Source organism: Centrocercus urophasianus, unplaced genomic scaffold (assembly GCF_019232065.1).
Source record: "Centrocercus urophasianus isolate 14NV4802_14NV808 unplaced genomic scaffold, USGS_Curo_1.0 seq_16, whole genome shotgun sequence".
NCBI lineage: Eukaryota > Metazoa > Chordata > Aves > Galliformes > Phasianidae > Centrocercus > Centrocercus urophasianus.
This window is the reverse complement of record NW_024884711.1, coordinates 16,002,245-16,021,968: the sequence shown is the minus strand read 5'-3', so window position 1 is coordinate 16,021,968 and position 19,724 is coordinate 16,002,245. Positions and strand designations below refer to the sequence as shown.

General features: G+C 50.1%; 1 protein-coding gene across 7 annotated transcripts in view; it reads right to left on the bottom strand.

Annotated features, from left to right (window-relative positions):
- Positions 1-2,896: 2,896 nt before the first annotated feature.
- HOXA3 (homeobox A3) overlaps positions 2,897-19,724 on the bottom strand; it is a 33,225-nt gene continuing 16,397 nt past the window's right edge. For 2 of the 7 annotated variants that reach the window (XM_042816590.1, XM_042816591.1), the window contains 2 exons: positions 6,121-6,709; positions 2,897-4,741 (listed from right to left, as the gene is read on the bottom strand). In XM_042816590.1, coding sequence (XP_042672524.1) covers positions 3,972-4,741; positions 6,121-6,592 — 1,242 coding nt within the window. In that variant the 5' untranslated portion in view covers positions 6,593-6,709 and the 3' untranslated portion in view covers positions 2,897-3,971. Of the gene's footprint in view, positions 4,742-6,120; positions 6,710-9,585; positions 9,608-10,497; positions 10,522-13,772; positions 14,118-17,682; positions 17,714-19,724 lie in introns of those variants that run through there. The other 5 variants (XM_042816593.1, XM_042816594.1, XM_042816592.1 and 2 more) reach the window with 5 other exon arrangements.

The following is a 19,724-nucleotide window of genomic DNA, read 5'->3' as shown; positions in this document are numbered from 1 at the left end:
AAAAAAAAAAAAAAAAAAAAAAAAAAAAAAAAAAAAAAGCCAAAATCCTGTGCCTTAGCTTGCAAACGATACTCCCGTCTGCTGGCATAAATTGCTTAATAACCGTAGTAGGCTGGGTCTGGTGAGTATTTTCGATTACCAGGAGATATATGGGCTGGTAGCGGGTTTGTTTTCACGGGGCCGAGCAGAGCTGCGGGGTGATAACCTGGGGCACTGCTCTCGTCTCCGAAGCTTGGCTCTCTCCGTCGTTTCCATGTGCCTCCGCTCGGTCGGGTCCCGAATTCGGACGCTTTGGGCACAACCGGGAGAGCGGGTGACAACGCCAGGGGCGTCCCCGGCCCGATGAGTCCTGCGCGCAAAGCCGGGCAGGGGGCCGGGCAGGAGCTGCGGGCGACGTCCGTGAGTCCTCCAGCTGCCGGGGAGCATCGCAGCGCCGGGCGGGGCCATCGCTCTGGATTTTCGGAGTTGCCAAAATGGGGGTCGGCAAACCCTCTTCTTCGTGTTGTAAAAATAAAGAAGAAACAGAAGAAGAAAGAAGAGGGGGAAAAAAAGAAAGAAAGGGAAAAAAAAGAAAAAAAAAAACCCACAGCAACAACCAAAAAAAAAAAAAAAAAAAAGCCCCAAGCACTCAGCGGACCAGTCTACGTCCAGACTGCACGAAGTGCATTTTAAAAATCGGTTTTAAGTTAATGCACCCTCAAGATGTAGCATATCTGCGAAGGCATTGGAGAGAGGGGGAGGGGAGGGGCTGGGAGGCTTTAAATGGGCTTTTTGGTGGTTGCTTGTTTAAATAAAATATAGAACGAGACTTGTCATTTAATCCCTCGAAAGGGATGCCTTACAAATATCGATGCTGTTGGAAAATGCAAAGGGTTTAATTTTCTTGCTTTTAGTCCAAACAAAGCTCTGGTGGTGTCTGCGCGCGATCAATCTTGGCCGCCAAAAGGTTTGACAGCTTCTGGCCCTTAAGAACACATTTAGAGCTTCTTGCTCTTTCCAAGATCAAATGTGTCCGAGCAAAGAGGCAGAGCGAGAAACGCGGGTAAACAAGGAAAAAAGCTGCTTTTAAAATATGCTGTTGGAGGGCTGCTCTGCTGTGGGAAAAGCCCGGCTTTATTTTGCTTCTCTGCGCCTTCCTCGGGGTTGCGCTTTGCTTTTTTTCTTCTTTCTTTTTTTTTTTTTTTTTTTCTTTTTTTTTTTTTTTTTTTTTTTTCCCCTCGAAAATATCGGGATTTAACAGCAGGATGGCAAATAATAAAGAGGGAGGTTTGGACTTTAACCGGGCTTTGTGAGTAAAACCTGCGTGGGTGTCTCTATTCTGCACATTTGTTCCTTGTGGTAGTTCTAATACAAAAACCACCTGGAACAAAACCTTTGGAGAGGGGACGCGAAATTCTTGGGCAAATCAATTACTTCTGCCTCCAGAGGGATCTTTTAATCGGGCGAATCTCGAATGCAAAAACACAAATTCGTATTGCCAACGTGCAGGCTCTGAGGATGGGGAGAGGAAAGAAGGGGGCAAAGCCGCCTGTCTTTTTCTTTCTTCGGAGTGGGAGGGGGGAGAAAAGCCGAATTCCTTCTCTATGGACATTTTCAGAAATGCAATCCTGGCGCTAAGCCTCACAACCCGAGTTCACCGCCCGTACCGTTACCTTTTGTTTGATCTATGGCACTTATCTGAGGGGTGGGGGGCGTTTGGATTCTCTATATTCGCTAACTGGAAACGAGAGATGCCTTGCGACGGTGCCAAAATGTCTTTCTTGCCTACAAAACAATAACGGGTCGTTGGTCTGCACTGGGCGACAATCGGGTTTCGATGAAAAATCTCGGAAGAAATCACCTTCCACGGTTCTACATCTCCGCCCGTAACGCGCAGCACGGTGCGGATATATCCGCCATCCCTTTCTGTGCCCGAGCACTCTTTATCTACTTATGCAGAAAAGCTCTATAGATTCGCGGCTGCGTGGCAGTGGTTCGGCGTCGGGCAGGGGTGGCTCTGGGAACAAGATAAAGCCCAAAGATTAATAATATTTCAGCGTGCGACCAAAATGGCGACATTTTTCCTTTGCTCTGGAAGATACAGATGGCAAACAGCGTGCGCGATTATCTACACGGCATAGGGATACGACTCTATAAACGCGCAAAGGGAATATTTTACCCAGTCTATTAAGGTCCGCTTTGATTTATCTTCCAAGTTTCAATCTACAAATTACGGACATTTGGCCTGGAAGGAAGAAACATGGCATTTAAACACGGCGGTTGGGGTTCCTGCCTTCACTCGGACCGACTTTGCCCAGAGACACCCGCGGGTGCCCGCTCACCCCCGCGTGTCACAGCCCCGCCATACGAGCACACGCACGCACACGGACACGCGGGGGGGAGGAGAGGGGGGGGAGGGCTTGGGGGGTAAAGGCAGCACGGGAAATCCCCTCCCCCACCGCCTTAGGCTGCAGAGGGGGGGGAGGAGGCTCGGCCAACAGGAAACGGCCCCAGATTTAAATCCAGAATTATAACAGTAATAATAAAAATAAAAGGAAGACGAGAGAGAACCCACTCCTCTAAAGAAAACGGGAAAAAAGGCAGTGGGGGTGGAGAGGTGCCCAGAGGCAGCTGTGCCCGGCATCCACCCCACAACTGCGGTTGGGGTCTGCGGCCTCCGCCCGCCTCTCCTCGGTCCCCATTCGGGGAGCCTAGGCACCGTGCATCCCGTCCGCACCGCACCTCGCTGGGCCTCAGCCCCCGCGCTCGCCCCCGCGCACAAGCTCGTGCACGCACACGGCGCACTCCCTCCCCCCCCACCGCGTGCACACCCGCGGTCCGCGCCCCCGCCCTCCGCACCGGGCGTGGGAGAGGCGGCAGGGAAACCAATGGGAAAAACAATCCTAATAAATCCCTCTCTATATCTCTAAAAAGGCTCTACGGAGCCGTGCGGTGGGAGAGCTGAGCCCCGTGTGGGCTCCAGACGAGTCCACCGACCCCCCGGTCACAAAGGGCTCTCCCTTCCTCGCACTGCAAATAACGTGGCCTTAACTCTTCATTATTCAGAATAAAAACTTTATTTTTTTTTTTTTTTTTTCAGAACGTGAGCAGCAAGGAATGTATAACTTTCAACACAAATCTAAGCCTTTTCAGCTTCACACGCCTTCTTTCCCCCTACCTGGATGTTACAGGCATCAATTATTCAAGCTGTGATCTTTCTTTCTTTTTTTTTTTTTCTTCCCAGGTTTTATTGCATTGTTGTCATCACAGTTATCATTTTAATAAAGGAGTTATAGTTCCCTTTCAAATGATATTTCCTACGCGTGCCGATATGCCATCTAACACATGGCCAGGTAAATACCTCCTGAATATTCAGGGTACAGATTCTTTATATATATATAAATATGAACAAATGGGGATAAATAAAATTTTAAACACTTAGATTATTCAATGTTTGCAAAAAAAAAAAAATAATATAAATAAATCTGAATGTTCACCAGCATACACACATTGAAAGACTTACACGTATCAATAACTGTCCAGGGAATCCCTGTCCAAGCGCTTCTGATGTCTTTCTCGCTATTTAAAAGAAGTGCAATAAAAAAATTGCTTCCCCGTGGGATCAATCATGTACGAACAAATTCACATTTAAGAATTCCTTTTATAGAAAATTTGTTCATATACCCTGTTTTGATAAAAGTGTAGAAGGTAAAGTATAAAGCCTCTGTATGCTCCCAAAGTGAGACACGAGGCTGCAGTTCAAGAAGATAAATATCCACTAGTGAAACTATAGAGCAATTCAAGCAACAAATATTGCTACGTCACATAAACTAGAAAACGCTTTTACCAAAGGAAATGAAACAAACTAAAATGAGCCAAAGAAAGAAGAAAGAGAGGGGAGGAGGGCGCGTGGCGGGGAGGAGAGGCAGAGAGGAAGGGACAAGTACTTTAAAAGGTTGGGGCTTTGCGTTCCACCTAGTGACTCCTGGCTCCTACAGATGGGTGAGTTTGGGCGCTTCCTGAATTCTTCCCTGAGAAGGATGGTGAGCTGTAAGGTCTGTGTATGTCGGGTGCGGGTCGCAAGGTCCATGGTGGTGATTGTTGCCCATCGGCCCAGCCCCGCTGTAGTCCATGTTGGCAGAGGGAGGATGAGAGAGATGAGTTAGACCAAAGATGGAAGGCCCAGAATTGGTCATGGTCTCCACGTAGTTGCCCCCTACGTAGACGGGGCTTCCCTGTATATGTGGATTCCCATAACCGTTGCCTTGAAGAGGATGAGTATCGTATTCAGGTGTCACAGCTGCTGTCCCCGTGTATCTCTTTTGAGGAGGTGGGCAATTATTAAGAGGAGCGGTATAAGATGCGGGGATGCCATAGGTGTTCTGATGAGGCTTATTAAATGGAGGAGGTGACTGGGGCTCGTAGGGGACACTGTTTACTAAAGAATGCATAGAGTTTAGGTATCCCCCAGCAGCTGGAGGGACGGGGCTTCTACTCGGGGACTGTCCTCCTGAAGAGGTCATCATGCCCTTGCCCTTTTGATCCTTTTTGTATTTCATTCTGCGGTTCTGAAACCAGATTTTGATCTGTCTTTCTGTGAGATTGAGCAAATTGGCCATCTCAACCCTCCGTGGCCTGCAAAGGTATCTATTGAAGTGGAACTCCTTTTCCAGTTCTACTAGCTGGGCACTTGTGTAAGCCGTACGAGCTCGTTTAGAGGATGCTTGGCCCGGGGGGCTCTTATCACCAGCACAGCTCTCACCTATGTAAATTACACAAAGAACACAATCAGATGGTAAACCTAGACATGGCAACCAGAGACTGCGCCCAACAATGTCAGCAACTGCCCAGCTATTGGACATGAGATGCCCACATGTGCAACAAGTAACCCCAACAGGAGCTCAGCCTCGCCATGCTCCAAGCCCCAAGGCTTCCTTTATTTCACTGGTACCATTGTTTGGCTATACTTGCTCCAATAAAGAATGACAGGGCGCAACATATCTTGAGCTTTGCATAAAGGAATAGGAAAGGTTCCGGGAAATAAAGCAGGTTTTAGAAATTCAAAAGGTGAACCTATTGTTCCACATACGTACCAGGCTTAGATCCTTTGAGAACTACCTGCTCTCCACAACCACAGAGATTTACAGCCCCTTCTTCTGATAACCCTGCTGTATATACATAAGCTGTGGATGTCTGAAGGTCAGATATCCACATATAATGTTGTAACACACAGAATTGGCAGTATAGTGTTTCTCCCACATCCAACATTAGCATATGGTAGTGATTGGGAAATATAATGCACATCAGAAGAGCATATGGCGGCTGTGCTTGCATACAGGCATACAGGCATATTTAACTGTTATTGCTTTTTAATAAAATAAATACACACTGTGGAAGTCTGTAAATAGCAATATTATCAGTGCTTTAAAAGTACACTGGCAGAGACCTTTGCTAAAGATTTGAACCCTATTTCCAAAGCACATTTATGAGAAAAAGAGGAAGAGGTAAATATAAACACAGCTCCTGGGCATTGGAGCTGGTCCTGATGTTACTGATTTGAGTTTCCTCGAGTAATAAAAGTGTTAATGTACACTGCCATCCTCCAAATAATATTTTACAGGCTTAAGTTTATGGCGCTCCAGAAGACTTTTGTTTACCAGTCTTGTAACTTTGCCAGTCAGCCTGTAAAAGTAGGAAGAGGTTCTGACTGCACACAGGGCATTGATCCCAACTGCACATGATTATGAGCTATTTTATTCGCGTTACACTTCGGCAGAGATAGGTCACTGTCTTATTAATCTAGCAGCACAGTGCCAACAAAGTACTTGGGACAGGCCCCTGGCTCAGGGCCTGGGCTGCTCGGCACTGGCGTGATTTACTGGACGGGGGATTACCTACGAAATGTGATAGATGCAGGAGGACACAGCCGAAAGGAAACCAAATCACACTGGATCCATTCTGCAAGGCTGGGAAAGATCCCAGGGGTTTGTTTGGTCACCGAGATCCCATCACAAGCCAACAAGCCCATGGGGGGCAGCTCAGGGAAGAGAACAAGCCCCCAACCTTCCCTTCCCTCCCAAAAGTGAAGGCGCCCAGGGTTGCTCCCTCCCCGCAGGACACGTGAGAGAGCGTTTTCCATACCTGAACTGGAACTGCTGTTTTTCTGCTTTGTGTTTTGCCGAGACTCTTTCATCCATGGGAATATCTGTTTGGACACAGTGGGTGAGTTAAGAGCCGGGCTCTTAGTGGGGTTGGCAGGGGCAGGGTTGCTGCTGGCATTTTGAGATGGTGAGGCCGAGGATGGAGGTGGAGGCTGTGCCTGCGGGGCCGGAGGTGGCTGCGGTGGGGCCTGCGGGTCAGTGAGACCAGGGGGCTGCAGAGGCTGGCTGGGGAGGGTCCTCATGCAACTCTCACTGATGTCATTGGCCTTGTGGTGGGACACGGTGCTGCCTGGGGACTGGAGGGAGCACGCGGGGCGGTGGTACTCAGTTTCCACAAGTGACGAAGACGGAGGATATTGCTGCTGACTCGCATTATAAGTGAAACCATTTGCTCCTTGGTAGGGGTAGGCACCATAGATTGCAGAGCTGTCGTAGTAGGTCGCTTTTTGCATTTCGTTGTTTCCCAATATTTATTTCGCAAACTGACAGGGTCTTGACACCCTTGGAGAATAACATTGGCACCCCTCTGTCACGTGGCGCTGCTCCTCCAATGGCCACTCCGGGCAGACCTGGGGTGTGGGGAGAGCAGAGCAGGGTGAAGAAATGGTGCAAATCCATCTTACTTTCAATAGCTAAGTGACATGAAAGCCATAAAAGAAAAAGTGGTCAGCAATATTTAGCAGCATGACTTGGCCTCAGGCGCATAGTATTTCGATGTAAAAGCTGCCTGGATTTACTGGCAGCTACAAATATGCGCTTTGCTGCACTGGGATAGGGTCTTTCTAGGGTTTTTCCTTCCTTTCTTCTTAAGAAACAGAGCAGGGCACCACACAGCAAAGGGGTCAGCCGTTTATCACCGCGAGGCTGTTTTAATACCAGTCTCTGTGATAAGGCTGATCGAGGAATCACTAATGCAAAGGGGCTGGGCTATCGCTCTCTTCCAGCTCCACAACCAAACCCTCCCCTATAACTGGCATCTTTTTATTTTTAGCCTTTCTCTCTGGGTTACAGCTCTCCATCCGGCTTCAAAGAAATACATGAGATTGTTCCTGTCTACGTATGGCAGGGGGCAGGAGCAGGGTGGAAAGGTTTTGCAGCCAGCGATATTTACACACACAGATCCCAAGTGACGGATTTTGGCTCGTCTATGAAATGCTCGATAGGAAAATAAACAAAGCCGGTGCCTTCTCCCCTCGTGCTCACGAGCTGCCTCCAGCCTCCCAGGTCAAGCACCCTGGCACCAGCTGTTCCTGCATGGGTGAGCCCCAGAGTGGCTCCTGTTTGGCCCTGGAGTGATAGCAGGTCCACTCTGCCACCCCCACAATACCACATTGCCACAACCCCACGATCATTCCACACCTTTCCTTCCCCCGCGAGTGGCTCTGGAGCCCCCACTGGACCCAGCCCAGCTCGGAGCCCCTTCAGCAAGGCCAGCAGGGGCAAGCTGGGGGCTTCTGCTGTTGTTTTTTTTTGCAGTTATTTCAAAGACATTAACTTTTTGTGGAATCAGCCAGACTCTACCTGTTAAAACGTGATGGATTGGAGGGGAAAAAAAGAAAAAGAAAAAAGAAAAAAAAGAAAGAAAGAAAAAAAGAAAAAGAAGGAAAAAAAAGAAAGAAAAAAAAAACAACCAACAAAACACCAGGAACCTGAAAAACCAGCGTTCATCTCCATGACCACGGCTTGAACTTTCCTTCCAACTTAGCGATAATAGGTTCTGTCTTGGAAGCTGCTATGTAATTTGATGTATGAGGGTCACTTGGCCGGGGAGAGGGTGGACACCGACCCAGAGAATGCTGCTCCTGCCCGGGCGAATCCCTTTCTCTCCCCTCTCTTTTTGCTCTCTCCGTCCTTCTGTTCTCTGGGTTTTTTTTGTTTGTTTGTTTTGTTTTGTTTTTTCAAATCAAATTCTGCAGCTTACCTACCTGAAAATAACCAGCCCAAGGATGGCCCGCACTAATGAGAGACCTGTACGCCGTCTCCCATCTAGCAGCTCGTCCCACACGCGCATACATTGTTCTCAGAAATCGCAGCTTGCTGCTCGCCGTCCACTCTCCTTTCCTGACCAACAGCTCCGTTCTTTCGGGTCAGAACAGCTCTGATCTCTTTGCCACTTCCCCCGCGCTTAAGCAGCTGGCTATTTTCCCCCAAAACATCTAACGACGACAAATGCTCAGGGGCGAAATGTCTTAGGCAGCACAAGCACCAAACGATCTCATTCTGCGCCTTTCAAGTTATACAAGTTCTTAGAAAACAGCCTTTCCTTTGTTACATCCCAACCAAATGAAGGTAACGCACCTACAGCAGGGCGGCAGCCCCATTATTGCACTAATCAACCTCTCCGGCTGTTATTAAGCTAATAAGACAATCAAGTTCTGAGGCGCGGACACCATCTCCAGCTCCTCGCCTCTAACGATATCTGGGCCTGGTGTGATTTTTCTCAATTCTTTTCCTTCAGAAAGAGGGAACCGCAGTAACAGGAAGGAAACAACCGGCCTTTCATGACGTCCACACCAAGCATTTCGCCTTCCCCGGGCGCTCCCAGATTTGTCGGGTGCCGCCGGCGGGCAGAGCGGCGGCCCCGCGATGTTCCGCGCAAAGCTGCGCGCCCGCCTCGCCAACAATGGGCGGCTGCGCCTCGAAGGCAAAATATTAATGAAAATTCGGCCGCCCGCCAGGAAAGGAAAATCGGCCCCCGCCTTTGGCTGCGGGAGTTAATCACTTCCTAAAAGTTAGGGTAACCTGAGCGGCGCACGGCCATTACTCGCGAAAACAGCACTAGCGGGATTTATAGCGACAGGGAGCGAATAATAGCAGCGCCCTAACGGGAGCTAGAGGGGGAGGGAGGGTGGAAGGCGGAAGGTTTGCCACCCAAACTGGTGCCTGAGATGGGAAAAGCGCTCCTCGTCCTCGCAGAAGACAAAAGGCCAAAGGAGCTCGGCCCTCAAATTTGCCAGCGCCCTTTTCGGCCGGTCCATCCAGCCCCATTTGCGCGGTACACCTCTCAGCCTTTACCGGCCTCTCCCCCCGCCAGACAGCCCGGAGACAGCAGATGAAAGCTGCCTCCCCCAGGCATGTCCCCCTCGCCTCCCCGCTCCACTGCTCAGCTCTCCCCTGCCTCCCCCTTCCCCGTCTCTAAATACACCGCATCTTTCCCCTGTAGCTCCCGGCCGAGCCCCAAACTCTGACTCCGGGACGCAAAAAACAGCAGCCCCCCAGAAAGATTTCCTGAAAGATAAAGACAAAGTTGAGAAGAGGTGAGGGGGTGGGGGGAGAGTAGAGAGAGCTGCCTGAACACGAAGTGTAAGGGTATCAGTCACTGCCTGGAAGGAAGCCCCAGCTTGTGAACTCTTCTTGAACCGACATTTAAGTCTACGGTCATAAATCACTGGGACATAAACTCCGCCATTCACGACTGATAGCAGCGTATTTGTGGCCTGCTTACCTTAACTTCTGACGACTGAGGCGGAAGCCAGCATGCTTTTTTTTTTTTTTTTAGGAGCCTCGGCGACACAGCCCGGGGAGCAGAGATTGATCTGCCCCGGCCGTGTCCCCGCGGCTGAGGGATGGGCACCGGCTCTGCTCCTCTGCGTCGGCCGGGAGGGGCGAGCCCTGCCCCAGGCGGGATGGGGACGGCTGCTCCGACCCCCGCCTCCCCTCCTCCCTCCCGCTTCTCGCTGCCCACCCTGTCCCTGTCCCCCTGCGCAGAACGCGGAGGATGGGGACGCTTCCCAGGGCCGATCCACGCGCCTGGAGGGAATGGGAAAGAGGGGAAGGAAAGAAGAAATGGGGGGAGCGGGAATGGGATGGGAAGGAAAAAATAGAATTATAAGGCTGGAAGAAAGAAAGGCGGCGGCCTGGGGAAGCCTGGGAGAAGGAGGGAAGGAGTGTGGCAGCGAAGGAGTGCGGCCCCCCCCACCCAGCACCCGGGCGTCACCAAAGTCCAGGAAAATTATGCTAATGAAGACAAACGGCTCTCACAAAGGGTCGCTCTCACCGGCCTCCGGGGTTCTGCGGCGGGGCTGTTTGTTTTGTCCCTCTCACGAGCGGGTTTGGGGGCGGCCGTGCAATGGCCCCTCCGCCGCTCCCCGCTGCCCGGAGTCCCGCACAGCCTGGCTGACCGCCGGGGATGGGGGGAGCGGCCCGGAGCGCCGGGTCCGGGACCGGAGAGCCAACCAAAGCCCACCAGGATCCCCGCTCTGGGCAATGCTCGCAGAGCCACGCTGGAAATCATTAGAGTTACTAATTATTAACTCATGCATGCGTGAGCGCACACACACACAGATGTACACACAGACCCCCCCCACCCCCCAAATATCCCCAGCGCTCGGGACGGGCGCAGAGGCGCTTCCCTCACCACCTCCTCCCCCGTGTGCCGCACAGACGCACCGTGGGGCCGCGTGGGGCTGCAGTCCCGCGTGGACGTGGCCCCCGCGCCGCGCAGCCCCTCCCCACCTCCTGCTCCTCCGGGAAAGCTCTCGTTTCTTTTTTTCCCGGCTTTGGGTGGGGGCTGGGGGGTCCCCCCCTTTTTTTGTGTAAGAGCAACACAGCAGAGCCAGTGCAAAGCGGGCGCTCACACGAGGACTGCAAGTAACTTGCAGCCCCGGCCCCTCGGGCTGTGGGCTGCGAGACCGAGAGGGGCTCCGAGTAGAGCCGAGGTGTAAATTTGACGTTACTTCGTTAATTAAGGCATTAAAAATATAACCAGCCCGTTCAAAGCACGAGGGAGCCCGGCGTCATCCTAAAGCACAAACAAAGCGAGGGGGAAGCGAGAAATAAAAAGCACTATAAGGCTGGGGTGGCCTCTTACGCATACCAATGGTTTTTGTCATTTATGGCTATGCAAGATTTATGACTTCATGCACCAAAGCTGTAAACAGAGCACTAAAACAGAAAACACTTGCTCCTTATGGCACAAGTGAGAAGGCACCACATGAAAGGGGAAGCGGGCAGCGTAGGAGGAGAGGAGAAAGCAAAAATCCCGCGTATGCATTTTGCTTCAAACAACCCCGTGAATGTGGCATCGGAAGAAAAGTCTTTTTAGTCAATAATCAACCCCACACTTTCTTCTGAAACTGCTGAGCCGTCGCTCTCCCCGGTGCCCGACCGAATACAGAGAGGCACCTCCGAGCCCAGACGGAGCCCTCCGGAATAAAGAGCAGAATGTGACTGAGGGAGCACAGAGGACGAGGAAACCTGCGGACGCCGGGACCGGGCCGGGCCGAGAGCGCTGAGGAGAGCGTGTGCCTCCCTTCCCTCTGAGGGCTTTATAACTTCGGAGCCGGATATTCTGACACCATGTCTGTATCTGAGTGTGGGGACGGGAACGGGGGGGTGCTTGTAAAACCGGAGGAATTAGTGAGGGACTTTAATGGTGAGAACCGAAGTAGTTCGTGGGGATAGAGAGGTATTTCCTCCATTCGCCTTTTCTGCCTGCGAAGAGCGTTTTGCCTCTTGGCCCGTTTCCCCACGCCCCCTTTCTCCCCAAAGAGGTCATTTTAAACACGAGAAGACAATCTTTTTTCTTTCGTAATGTGCCTTATGATGGAGGGATAAGCGTCCCACCACACAGCTCCCGCTGCTTTTATCTGCCTCTCCCTCTCAGGGGCCGAATATTTTCTTTCTGCCACATTCCGCAGAGAGCGATAGGGCTCGGAGAGGGACCTTTGGGGCTGACTCCTGACTCACGGACGACTCTCTTTTTCTTCCCCTAAAAGTTCTGTTTACAGAATCCTGCACTGTCTTAGTTTCCGAATAAAATGGTGCCTGGAAAGCGCTGTATATCGGAATGCTTCGACTATCATACAAGGTTGATTCTAGGGAATCTCCGTGGGTCTAAACAGCAAGGCGGGGAGCTGCGGGACGAATTCTGCAGGTCGGTAGGGATTTTAGGAGGGAATATTAGAGGGACTGGGCAAGAGAGCAGTGAGAGCAGCCGTGGTAAACCCCAATCGTTCTTTATATCCTCTAACACCAGAGAATTGCCGCGAACAGTTCGTTCTTTGCTCAGCAGAGCGAGGCTATTTACCCAAGCCGCCGAGATAGCCCTCTCTACAGAACTCTCCTTTCTTTTGCTCCGGAGCAGGACCGTGTTATTTATGAGTGTTTAACTGGGTCAGCATGCATCCGAGCTGGGTCATAAATCAGAGGAAACGCTGCCAAGTAATGGAGCCGCAATTAAAGCTTGCACTTTATTTTCAAGGCGCGTTTTGGCCCATTTCAAAGCACGGCAAAGCTAACCTTGGCTTTTAGACACGCTGTTGCGCGGAGCAGCAATTCTGCCCGGTGTGAGAGGGACACAGGATTTGGTTCAGCACGACGAGAGGGGAAATAGCAGTTGTTTCTGTCAGATGTGTTCTGAGAGTCGCTTAAAAGCGAGAAGTCGAGAAAGAAGCACTAAACATCTCTGCCCCCGAGGTCTCCGCAGAACGGCCGCGAATAGGTTCACGTGGAAACAGCCTTCTTTTTGCTGTTTGTTTTCAACTCGTTTTCTATCTCGTCCTTCGCTTTTCTGTCTTTTTCCCTCTTTCTGACCCCTAGAAGAAGTGTCACGAAGCACCGGGAACTGGGGACAAATTGGTACCGCAGAAATAAGCGCTGACCAAATTGGAGGACAGAGCCTCGGAGCTGTGACCTTTCCCAAAGCAGAGACCCGCCGGGGCAGTGTCACTTTATGTAACATTTTGCCCTCCTCTTTAAGTTCTTTCCTTATAATGTGGCTACACAGACACATTTATCCGTATATGCACGTATTTATGCATACGGTATGTACGCATTTATAGAAAAGACTGCACGGATATGAATTAGTGACCAGAGATATGTTCACCTAGAAGCTGATTTCCGCTCTTACCCCCGTTATTCTCCAGCTTTCCAGAGGAAAAAAAAAATCAAAACCCAAACAAAATCAAATTAAACAAAACCCCACCGCACTTCCAAGGCTGCTTATCGCTGGAAGACGCGGCTGCCTCTCTGCTCAGCTCCTCCTCACCGAGGAGAAGCGAAGAGGAGCCTGGGCTCCTTCGGGAAGGGGAACCCTAGCCACAGAGCTGAGCGCCCGCGCAGCCCTCCGCGCACAGCAAGCAAAACACCACCGAAGCATCATAAATAAAATGGCAGCACTATCGCATGCTCATCGATTTCCAGCTCGGCATCGGCCGAACAAACGCGCATAAAACAACCTCCGTCGCACACCCGAGCGCGACCCCAACCCGGGTGCATCCCCACCCCCTCCCCGGCCCCCGACCCCCGCAAATACATAAGTAAACAAACGCACCGACCGAAATGAAAAATGTATTTGAATTAAAATCATAATAATAAAAATCGTCATCATCATCAAAATGCCACAAAACGCTAAAAGGAGGCTTCCCGTCTCCCGCCGGCCATAAATAACGATAAGATGGCAATCGGGGGGCCGGAGTGGAGGCAGCTGGCCGTCAGCAGCAGTGTGGGATCTCTATGGAGAAAAATAAATAAAGCAGCTCCGCTCGCTGCGAGGGGAGAGTGGAATATTTACCGCAGCAAATTGAAACAAAGAGGGAAGCAGCCCGGCCCCGGTGCACACACACGCACGCACACACACGCACTCACTTCAGCCTTTTCTACTGACCTTTGCCTCGAACAGCAATAACTCACCACATAAATGAACAATCAACGGAAATACCTTAAAATAAAATCCATCCTTTCTAACGAAGCATTTCGTCCTCTCGGCTCGACAATAAGCTTTCCATAAGGAACGAAAGCTGTCAGCGGAATGGCCAGCTCTTGAGGGGACGGTGATGGGGGCAGGAAAAAAAAAAAAATAGAAAGCAGTGCTCGCTCTGAACAGAAACTGGAAAAGCGTAATCGCAGACGGAGCCAGACCGGGTCTCCACTCCAAATGCCACAATAATGCGCTGTATTATGTGCTCACGTGGTCATACGTCAACTTAAATCCTTTTATTTGAAATAGGGAATCACTGAAGGAGCGGGGTTTCTGAGAGCGAGCCGTGGCTTTTTAGAGCCTTAGCCCGGTACGTTAGAGGAGAGTTTAAAGGGATGGAACAACAATAAAATAAAATTTACAAAAAATTTTAAAAAAAATCAATCAAGAGCCGGCGTTGCCTTGGGGAGGGGGGAGGGGGGGATCGTTCGAGTCTCTTTCATCCCACACCAGCATTTCTTTATACAAAGCCCATCTGAAAGTTGGAGGAATCCTTCTTGCTCCGTAGGATCGCACCGCACCCTGATACTGAGCCTAATTAACCGGCATTTGCTCCCCGGGCCACCGCGCTGCCCCACGTCGCACGTTCTCTTCAAGACCCGAAGAAAGCCCAAATCTCAACGCCATTCTTTTCATCTCCCTTCTACACGGGACGATTCCCGGCCTCCCCCCCTCCCCGGCTGCCTCTGCCCTCCATTGTGCAGGGCTTGCTGCCTCCCACACGCTACATCGGGGCTCCTGCAGAAACTAAAAAGACCTATAATTACCTGACAAAGGCAAAAAAGGGTCTCTTCTAAGAGGCTAGTTGATTTTTGTCCTTGTACCACACTATGGAGCACACACCTTCCTTCACTGGCGTGCCTCTGAATTTTGCAAAACCTTTTGGGACCTCGCTGTTAAACCTGTGCTTACGCATTTCCTATACAGCTACTTTGAGTGATGCACAAAATTATAGGTTTCTAACGATGAAAAAAAAAAAAAAAATTGGGGAGGGGGAGCTGTCTGCCTGAGGGGGAAAAGAAAAAAAAAAAAAAAGAGAAACTAAAAAGAAGAAGAAGCTCTACTCGGCCCCCGAGCCTGCCCAGCGAGCCAGCCTCGCCTGTGTGTGAACACATCACATCTTCTCTGCAAGGCAGTTTAACTTCTGCTATTGACACAATAAGCTAAACAAACAAAAGAAGCCCTGATCTCACCCAACTTTTCTGTAAGGAGTCGCAGAGAATGGGACGGATCGCGCTTTTAACGTGTTCCTGACCGCGTCGTGTGACTCCAGCATTATGCGCTGTGATGTGAATACCTTTGCCTAAACCTTTCCACCACCCCCACGGGCTCGAAGAAAACTTTCAGCCAACTGCATATCCCCCCTTAGCGTTTCACCTGCACTCCACTGAGCTGAAAGGAAGGGGATTTCTTTTGGAAGGCGATTTTTACTGCTGGGGGCATGCCTTCCTACTCTCGCTTGGGCTGTAAAAGTGGGCCACTGGAATTTAAACCCATCAGTAACAGCGTATATGAGTGGACAGTGCAGCAAAGTCAGCGTGACATTACAGCAGAGGAAGAATTTGCAATTTTTCATAGGGAAGTCGCTAAGCTCGTGACAGGGCACACATACATTATCCCTCACTAGGAACTGGAATAAAAATGATAACACCTCTGAAAGAGAGAGGAGAACATTATCCGCACACGACGAGGCAGCAGTTAGCAGCACGACGTGGGACTCCATAGGGCACTCCGTAGCCCTCGTCCTAAACGCAAACCAAGGCTGAGATTTACTGGACGGGGCGGATTCACGGCTCTTTTGAATACAGCGTGTTTAGGTCCCATCAAAGAAACACAGAGAGAAGTTCCCCTGCAACAATGAGGCCGAAATTAATGGGGAATGGAGCAGATGTTGAAAAAAGCAGAGCAAGTCTTTCCAGGGGCCGTTGTAAAAAGTTATCGACTGCTTTGCGTCAAAAGCAGAAAGATGGCTTTAGAAGTTGCAGTCCTGAGCAAATAGAAACTACAAAAGCAATAAATCACAATCATAAGTCAGCTTAAATGCCTTAACGCTAGCTACGGCCACTGGCTTCAAAACCCCGTTTCTATGAACATCTTTATTAGTATTAATGGTCAAGTTAATGCTAAAACTACTGTTTAACAATTAACTTCGTGTCTGCAGTGGGGAAACTAATTAATTCTTGAGAAAAGTAACTCCTTGACTGTGCTTCGAGAGGGCTGAGGGGGAGTCCTCCCTGCTGTACACTGTCCTGGGTGGCAGCTGAAAATGATTCCCCCCGCCGAATTTGGAGGTTTTCTTTTCTCCACTACTTATGATCACGGGTTTACAAACATGAATTCAAAGGACCGTGTAAGTAGCAGACGCTAGATTTCCTCCGGCATCCCATATATTACTTTGTTCCTGTTCCTGGACATTCAACACTGTGTTTTATGACCTCGATGATTTGGAGACCTGAAACATTGTTTCTGGGAGAGGAAAAAAAAAAAAAAGAAAAAGAAAAAAAAGGAAAGAAAAGAAAACGTGGCGTTTCTCAGTGAGTCTGCTGCTGATTTTTTCTGCGCTTTATACACATGGCTCCGAGTTGGGCTGAAATTCCAGCCTCGGTAACAACAAACAGATCTGAGTTCGTAACGTGCACTCGTAATGAGAAACCCTTTTGCCAGCTCTGGCACCAATAAACGCTCCTAGCATTAATGTGATTTAAAGTTACCTTCAGTACAAATAAATTTCGAATTTCTGCCGTCTTTCATGTTTACGTTTATGGCAGTCGTTAAGAGGTCAGGTTGTCACTCCCATGTGGAGAGGACATGGGAATCGCCGCACTACACGAGTATTTATTTCCTCGCTTCCTCGAAAGAGTTGGGATCTGCTGGGATGCGGAGCTGTTTACCTACATCTGCGAGGCTGATCGAGATAAAGTCGCCCTTTGATCACTTCGAAGCAGATAAAGAGCAGAGCTAGCGCCTGTGCCCTGATGGAAGCTGCCCCGAGAGGCAGCTGAGGCTGAGCGCCGGGGCACTTTAGGAATCCCAAATATCTCCGCACGAAATGCTGCGGGTGCCACAGGAGGAAGGTTCCCTCGCACCGTGTTTTCGCTTTTAAATTTCCATGAGTGGACGTTCGCAGCACTTTTCTGTAGTTACGATTTAAGCAGCTCATTAAACCGACACAAAGAGCCCTTGTATTCCTGTAATTTATGACCGCTTTTAAAAGGTTGTAAAATACACTAATTGTACATCAGCGTCCAAAAATAAGCAGGTAAATCTAGCAGGAATTTACGCTAATTCTCTCTAATCCTCCCTTCTCTGCGGCTGGCAGGAGAACACGATGACTACGGAAAGCATCGCCGGCCCCTGCCAGAGCACCAGGGCTCGGGCACCAACTGCATCAGCCCACGGCCGGGGCGAGGAGGGCCGGGCCGGGCAGCTACCTGAGCTTATTGGCGGTATGAGCATCCACGCACAGCCGTGTCCCGTGGCAGGGCATCGCCGCACGGCCCCTCCAGGAGCCTCCGACAGACCGGCAGCGATAAGAGCTCAGCCCCGCCGTGCTGCCGCTATCACCCTGTCTCCCTTACGCCTTCGATTTTGAAAGGAGCTCAGTACAGACGAAGAAATCCTCAAGCTCTTTGGCTCCTCAGCCGACTTCGCATCCTTCCTGTTCCCGGCGCCTTTATATGCCTGAGCACTCGGGTCCCGCACGTCGCTTTGTCTGCCCGGACACGCGCATTCGCAGCGGCGGAAGATGAATAGAGACGAGCCACCGAACCCCCTGCTCGGTTAAATATTTCTCACCACCCCTCTCAGGTACGAGGCCGGCACATGGCCGGTCCCGACTCTTACCTCGTTCCGCCGCCGAGGCCGGGGCCGGAGAGCTGCCGCCGCCCGGAGCGGGGCTTTTCGGGGCGCCGGGCGCTCTGCAAACAAGCGACAAACAACGCCTTAACGGGGGCAGCGGGGCCGGCGCTCGGCCGCCCGCGGGCGGGGTGGGCTGTGCCGGGACGGCCCCGCAACTCTCCGGCGGGGCGAGGAGCGCTGCTAGCTGAGAAATAAAAGCGTGGGACTCTTTTTTTCTCTCCCCCCCCTCCCTCCCGTAGACAGCTATGCCTTCTGTCTCCAAGTGTTTGGAAATATTGTCATTCCAAACTCTTGTTACATGAATGTCTGCTTTATTTTCCTCTGGGAAACCTTTGTTTAGGATCATTTAATCAAGAACAGACATTAAACACAACCAGTGGTGTTCATCTCTGTTGAATAAAACGCGGAACGAGTTCCAGTTTCAATACGGAGAGTATTGTGGTTGGGCTCTCATTCAAACAGGGAGCGGGGCCCGATCCTGGCCCCAGTAGCGCAGGAAGAGCCTGATAATTGACTTCGCCGAAGCAGCATCGGGCCCGAAAGGCTTAAGAGGGAAAAAAAAAAAAAAAAAAAAGAAAAAGAAAAAGAAAAAAGAACAACGCGAGAACACTGAAAGCCAACAGACGGGGGGAGAAAACTGGACGGCCTCTCTCCCCCTAAAATAAACAGTATTGCACAATCCAAAGAGACAATAGTCAGATTATTCGGGTGCCACTTACTGAATCACGTTTACGTATGAATTTGTCAGATGTAATAACGTGCCCCCTCTATTCATTCTCGCTAATAAAAGCCGTCTAACGCGTCTGAAAATTGTCAGTAAATGTAAATGCTAATAATTAAATAACACAGTTCTCGTAGAAGAACGTCTTCTGAGCCCTGGAAATATTAAGTCTGTCTTGGGAGAACTTTTCCAGCAGATACTTCTCGTTGGTAATTTAGTAGTCCCATAATTACTCTAATAATTTTAAATTTGGTGTTGAACTCCAGCCTACATAAAATCATGCAATAATAGCCTCCTAAGCTGTTTATTGCCGTCTCATAAATTTCAGAGCGCTGACTGCTACAATCTCCTGGCAAACACCGAAGGACTCGGCGAGTTCCGCCGCCATCCGTGCCGCGCTGCCCCCGGCGCTCCAGCCGCCCCTCTCGGAGGCGCCCCGCACCGCGGGCTCAGCCCGCACCTCCCTGCCCCGACCCCTCATCGACAGCCGCTCCACGAGCGGCCATCAGCATCGATCAAGAGAGCCGGGACCGGGCTGCCCCACTCGTGTTAAATATGGAGTGTGTATCTGCAAACGGTGCCAGCGACTTTCTGTTATTTATTTTGGAGCTATTAAGTCACACCGCCATACATTACGCTGCCACGGCCCTTTAAACTACGCTTCCTCTTGAAAGAGTTGCTAAGTAGCAATAAAGCACTTTACAAACGCTACGACATTTTTTTTTTAATTTGTTGTTATTCCAAACTCTAATATTCATTGCGCCACTTTAAGTTCCTACATAAATCGTTCAGACTAATGAGTCATAGAGAAATTCGCCCGTGACTTTTCCTTTACAATGCTCGCCGCCTCTCCATCTCTTTTTTGGCCCCGCATTAGGAGCCGGTGATTTATTAGCGCCGGGAAAACGGAACAAAGCAGGTCCTCCTGCACGGTGGCACCCAGCCCTCCGCTGTGTGAATTAGAACATTATCAAATGTGTTCGCCTCGGTAGAGCTTAATCACCAAACGCCGTAATGTGACCACAAGGCAGAGAAAACAAAGATTCAACATTTCTAAATATTAAACTTGTTAAGCAAAGGCTCAGCAGACAAAGCAAGCACAAACAATTAAAGTCATCAAGCTAGAAAGACGCACTCCCTACTTACCAACACAGACCCTACTGCTTGCTTAAGGAGTTTAGAATCTTTCAAGATAAATCAGGTGGGTTTTTTTTAAGGGAAAAGAAAAAAAGAAAAAAGAAAAAAAGAAAAAAAAAAAGAAAGAAAGAAAGAAAGAAAGAAAGAAAGAAAGAAAGAAAGAAAGAAA